The following is a 6,000-nucleotide window of genomic DNA, read 5'->3' as shown; positions in this document are numbered from 1 at the left end:
GGGAGAGGGAGGGAGAGAAGAAAGGCTTAGGGGAGGGAGGGGGAATGGGATACAGCAGAGAAAGAGCTTAAGGCAGGGTGGGGGCATGGGAGATAAAACAAGAAAAGCAAGAAGCTGGATGAAGAAATAAAGGGTCGGACGGGGAAAGGAGGGAGTCGGAGGAGGGAGGGGTCAAAGAGATAAGAGGGACTGGGAGCTGGCTCCCCCTCCTCAGGCTGCAGCAGCTGCTGCCGGAGCCACCTCCCTCAGCCATCACTGGAGGTGCGTGCAGCCAGGGAAAGGAGGCAGAGGGCCGTGTCCTTCCTCGGCACCCCCTCCCGTCTGCTCCCCGTGCCCCTGTCTGCTGCTCGCACACTCCTGTCTGCAGCCTGCGCCCCGCCGTCTGCAGCCGTCGCCCCAGCTGCCCCCCCCCCCTGCACCCTCCGCCCTTGCTCGGAGCCGGCACCCCTCATGTCCAGGAGCAGCCCCCTCAGGAGGCGGGATGCGACGCTGAGCATGAACCACCCGGGACAGACGGGCGCCGAAGGTAAGTGCCCGCACCTGTGCACGGGTCTGCAGCCTCCCCTCGTCCGTGCACGCTGTGTGCACCTTGTTTATGTCCGTGCACGCTGTGTGCACCTTGTTTATGTCCGTGCACGCTGTGTGCATCTTGTTTATGTGCGTGCACGCTGTGTGCACCTTGTTTATGTCCGTGCACGCTGTGTGCATCTTGTTTATGTGCGTGCACGCTGTGTGCACCTTGTTTATGTCGGTCCACCCGTGCAGCATAGATATCTCTGTGCACGCTGCGTGCACCGCGCCTACTCTGCACAGAGTGAGATGTGCGACCTACCTACATCTTTTCATAGTGTGGTTACCCGCCGCGCGCCGTCATGTTTACAACTATGCAAATAATGTTTAGCATACACATATCTCTCTGTACATAACAGGTGCACGACACCTGCCTCTGTCTGTACACATAATGTGCAACCTGCCTATGTACACGTCGTCTGCATCATTCCTGAGCCTGTACACGCCACGTGCACCCTGTTTACATCTGTAGGCGCCTAGTGCATCATGCATACGAGCCACACCTACCTCTGTAAATGCAGTGTGCGCCCTGCCTACCTCTGTTCGCACCACCTGCCACATCCCTGGATTTGCACGCTGAAGGCAGTCTATTTAAGCCTGTACGCACAGTGCACATCTTACATGTACCTCTGTAGACACCGTGTGCACCGTCACCTACAGACTTGGTGCATACTGGACACCCGCTGGGCGTAGGTATCAAAAGTGCAGCAGGTGCCACGGCATGCTACACCCCATGACGTCAGTCTTGTGCTACCACAGTGGGGCACAGTGGCCTATTTTCCTCTCTTGAACCCTTTCCATGCCTTTGGGTGACCGGTCTAGCTTTGTAAAGGCTGTCTGCGCCTCGCCCACCTCTATGTATTTATTATTCTTTTTGCATATTTATATAGCGCGAACTCGACCCGAAGGTATTGGAGCGCTTTACATGGACACCGTATTTACATTACACATTCAGGCACGGGGAGATTAAGTGATTGCTGCCATGCTAGTGTGCACGCCCTACCTACCACTGAAACCGCTACGTGACCGCTGCCGAACCCGTACTTCCGGTGAGCAGCAAATCTAAACCTGAAAACACCGCGCGACCCTGGATAACTCTGCACACACACCATGTACACACCACACACCTTTGCGCACATCGGCTATTTCTGTACAACACGGGGACACCTTACATACCTCTGCACTGGCTGAGAGCACCTTACCTACCTCTGGACTCACCAAGCATAATGGCTTCAAAACGCCTTCCTCTGTCCATGCCGTGGGCACTGCACCTGACTGGAAAAAACTGTATGCGCACCTACCATACATGTCTATATGAATAGCCATATTGTCCATCTGCAGACGCCGTGTGGGCCACGTAGACTCCGCTGCATACGTCATGGGCCTCTTATTTACCTCTACCCATGTGCAGCATGCTTGCTATACTGAACACAGTATGTGCATCACAGCCATTGTTCCGCACGTGTGCGCTGTGTGCATCGTCGGAAAGAGGGGGCGGGGCAAATTTTCAACAACAACACGCGTCTACCTCGTCCACTCTGTTGTGTGCATACCCTCACAATATCTAACTCGTTGCAAAAAAGTCTGTCACCATCAGGGCTTTAAGTAGGATGAAAAAAGTGGGTTGAGAGGCAGAGGGGGGTCTCTAGGTGGGGCGTAGCCTTATAAGTAGCTAGGAATTATTTCCAAGAGGTGTGGCCTATGTGAGGCTTTAAACATGCAACCTAAAAACCTGTGCTTGGTTTAGTGCCACTAGACGCGTATATTGGTGCTTCTCTGAGCTTTCTGCTATTCCATATCACAGAGAAACATTCAGGTAAAACAATAATGTTTTTATTGTGAATAATTTAATTGGAAATGTTTCAATTCTGAAAATATGAGACTGTGAATTAAACATGGCTAATGTCTGAGAGACACGCATAGTGGTTTTCGGTGTGTCTCAAACACTTCCATTTTTTCCCTTCACACCACTTTCCTCGGAAGTCTCTCAGATAGTTACTCACTTTTTCACCCAAAATATTTTGGAAATACTCCATCTGCATAGTTCTCACTTCATCTCTTTATTCTTCAGCACTATCTTCACTCTCTTCCATGTACTTCGTTGCATCTCGTCCTTCACCACCCCAACACACAATTCCCCCACTCACCCGTAAGCACTTCATTTTCTTTTACTTTCTCCCTGTCGATATTTCAGCAGCTGTGTACCTCCTTCAAACACTTTTGTGTGGAATCACAACAGGCACACAGGGCCATTGCTCTGATCGATCTGCAGAGGGGCCAATGATTGGAGGAGCATGTATTCTGAACATCTTTATGACCCATTATAAACACAAAGACACCTAGAAGCAACTTAATTGCAGTATGCATAATGCAAGAGCAATAAGCTGCACAAAAAAACCTACAGAAAAAAGAAAACACTCTTAAAGAATGCAACATTAAGTAAAACTTGAAATGTAGACAGAAACTACATTGCTGATATGGATTACCATAACGATTTGCAAATTGTTCAGAATTCCATCAGGGTTCTTGCCTGCAATATTTAGGCAATGAGTATAGGCTCAGAAAGGGACCTGTTGCAATGTTGTTTTTTAGATCTCGCCTAGCGATGCAGCACATGCGCTGCCCGCCTTGGCGAGAACTATTGTCTATTTTTCGGCGGAAGGGGGACAGGAGATGTGCACGCTCCTGGACAGACAATGTGCACATGTACGGCGTGCATGGCGCGCTTTATACCTTCTTTTGGCCACTGCAATCTTTTAAATAATCTGCTCACATTTGCTAGGGTTCCTTGCCGCTTTAATTAGAAGACGCGCCACAGGAAAGCCTTCGTCCAGACAGAAGCCCGCCTTTCAGTGCCTTCTTTTTTTAAATGGTTACTTTGCAAGGGTAGACGTGCTCAAAACGAACCTGTTTGAGCCAGTATCTTGCAGGGTGCTCACATGCTTCTGCAATAGGCTCATTAACCCACGGACACACTGCACTAGCTTGATTTTTTAAATGTACCGACACCTTAGAGCCTCGCGACACTGCTTCACTGAGCCACCTGGAGGAACTTCTGTCCTGCCAGAAACTGAACATTAAAACAGCAAACAGCACAGCGGTGCCGTTTGAAGGAGTAGCTCTGTGGTAGGAACGGCCGCTGCCATGATTAGCACTTGGCCGGTGACCTCCTGTTCTGAGGAAAGCTGCGAAAACGTGTACTCCACACTGCCTGTGGGGCGTGGGGCCTTCTTTTCTCTGGGTTAAGGCAGCATCCTTTTCAAGGAAGGCCCCTCCACGGAAGAGAGCCAGTAGGACTGGTGCGGCTTGGGTGCTGGGGCTTCAAGGCACCTGACATGTGATTGATACCAGTGGACTGCCCAGAAGTCTCCTCAAACCACAGCAACTCTTAGTCCGAGGCTCACACAGTGCAGTGATCAGCACGATGCACTGTAACTCCCACCCCCCTCCCCACTGACACTTACATTGGTTCTGCACAATTTGCTCTGCGCGAACCGGCAGGTCAGACTCTCAATGTGGACTCTGAGGGGTTGAATGAAGAAACCATAACTTGTTCCCTAGTCAGGTACCGTCACTGACAAGGGTTCCAGGTTGTTGTTTAACCTGGTCCCGGTTGGGGCTTGTAAATCTGGCACTATTTTCCCATCACCACTCTCTCCCAGGAGCAGCGCACAGAAAGCTCCTAAAGACTAACATATCCATGGCCAATTTAGGGGAATATGGCTACGTCTTAAAGCGCCTTAAGGCACATTCATTTTCCAGTGATACGCTACCTAAACATAACAAGTATTTGCAATGCAATAGGTCTTGCATTTACGCAAGTTTGATCTATTGACATTGTGAATGACAATGGCTTTTGTTTATGTTTTAAAAACCAAAACATAAATATAAAGTATCGTTATTTGAAATTCCAGTAGCTCAAACTCGTGTTTCCGTAAATGTGAGACCTATTGCATTGCAAATGCTTGTTAATTACTGGAGGGTCTGGGACTAGACTTACTCTGGCCCACTTAAAGCCTTGTCCACCATAGCTACCAGTCCACGCACATGTCACATGTTTATCATCCTGCAAAAGTCATATGCCCATTACAGACAAGAAGTACCAAAGCTCACTAGAAAGTCCAGTGGTCACTGTAACCAGAAAGTAATAAAGTAATCCAAAATCCAAGTGTATGTTGATCATATTTATTCTTTCCAGTGTTTTTCACAGTCCTTCTGGAACAAAACGTGACAGCAAAGACAAGCAGCAGCCGACACGTGTTTCGTCACATTGACATTTTTTCAAGGCTGAGCCAAGGTAAGTAGCATAAATAAATAAATGTGTCTCGCTGCAATCTGTAGCATAATTCTATTGAGTCCAAACCAAAGAGTGCGAAAAGTCCCAAAAGTATCAAGCTGCAAGAAAAACATGGACAATCTTTAAACAAGGAAGTCAGTCGGCCTAGATAAGCCTGCATTAATTAAGTCTCCTCAATAAATTAGCCTCTTGTATACAGATTGTCTGTGTGTGTTTTTTTCTTGCAGCACTTAAGACACTGCAAGATCTTGTACCATACTGAGCATCATACTATTCTTTGAATTTCCAATCACAGTCTGGTTACCAGTTGAGCTTGATATTTTTGGGACTTTTCTCCCTCTTTGGCTTGGACTCAATAGAATTATACTACAGATTGCGGTGAGACACATTGCTTTCTTTACACTTAACTACGTTTGAAAAAATGAATACCTTGACTCCGCCTTGAAAAAGTCCATGTGACGAAACACGTGTCAGCAGGGCTTATCTTTGTTGTTACGCTTTGTTCCATATGGACTGTGAAAAACACTGGGAAGAATAAATATGATTAACATACACTTGGATTTTGGATTACTTTATTACTTTCTTGTTACAGTGACCACTGGACTTTCTAGTGTGCTTCGGTACTTCTTGTCCGTAAATCTGCCGGTCTGGGGCATTCTCCAGGTTGGCCATTTCAGCATATGTTGCAGAGTGTACGTACCAGGAGAGCACCCACATTCAAACTTTTGCCTCTATGTTACGCAACATTTCCCTAACTGTGAACGATATTCGGATGTGCGAACACTGTGGCATAGCCATCATCTGTTTTGTTGTGTATATCGTATGCAATGTACTTAAGATCTGTCCACTCGGATCTCATCATACATTCTATGTGCCTTTCCAATTATTCTAGTTTGCACTCTTTCAGTTTATAGAACATGTGCCACTTTCCTACTTCTGCAAACTCCATGTGCATGTCCCCTCTATTGCTCCTAGTCTTCGAAATGGCCTAAGGGTGGTGCAAAGCATTATACCAAAAACAAGATTATGGGCCTGGTTACGAGTTTGGTGGTCTTGCAGTGGGCCACCACACCAGCGCACTGCTGAAAGACCCCCAAACCCATAGTCGGACTGCTCGCTGGTTTTCGACTGGA

At 47.8% G+C, this 6,000-nt stretch overlaps 1 protein-coding gene across 2 annotated transcripts in view; it reads left to right on the top strand.

Annotated features, from left to right (window-relative positions):
- Positions 1-223: 223 nt before the first annotated feature.
- SAMD10 (sterile alpha motif domain containing 10) overlaps positions 224-6,000 on the top strand; it is a 116,818-nt gene continuing 111,041 nt past the window's right edge. For both annotated transcript variants that reach the window (XM_086932787.1, XM_086932788.1), the window contains exon 1: positions 224-526. In XM_086932787.1, the coding sequence (XP_086788913.1) occupies positions 451-526 (76 nt within the window). In that variant the 5' untranslated portion in view covers positions 224-450. The remainder of the gene's footprint in view (positions 527-6,000) is intronic.

The sequence above is a fragment of the Lissotriton vulgaris genome, chromosome 7 (genome assembly GCF_964263255.1).
Source record: "Lissotriton vulgaris chromosome 7, aLisVul1.2, whole genome shotgun sequence".
Taxonomy (NCBI): Eukaryota; Metazoa; Chordata; class Amphibia; order Caudata; family Salamandridae; genus Lissotriton; species Lissotriton vulgaris.
This window is presented reverse-complemented; position numbering and strand designations above follow the sequence as displayed.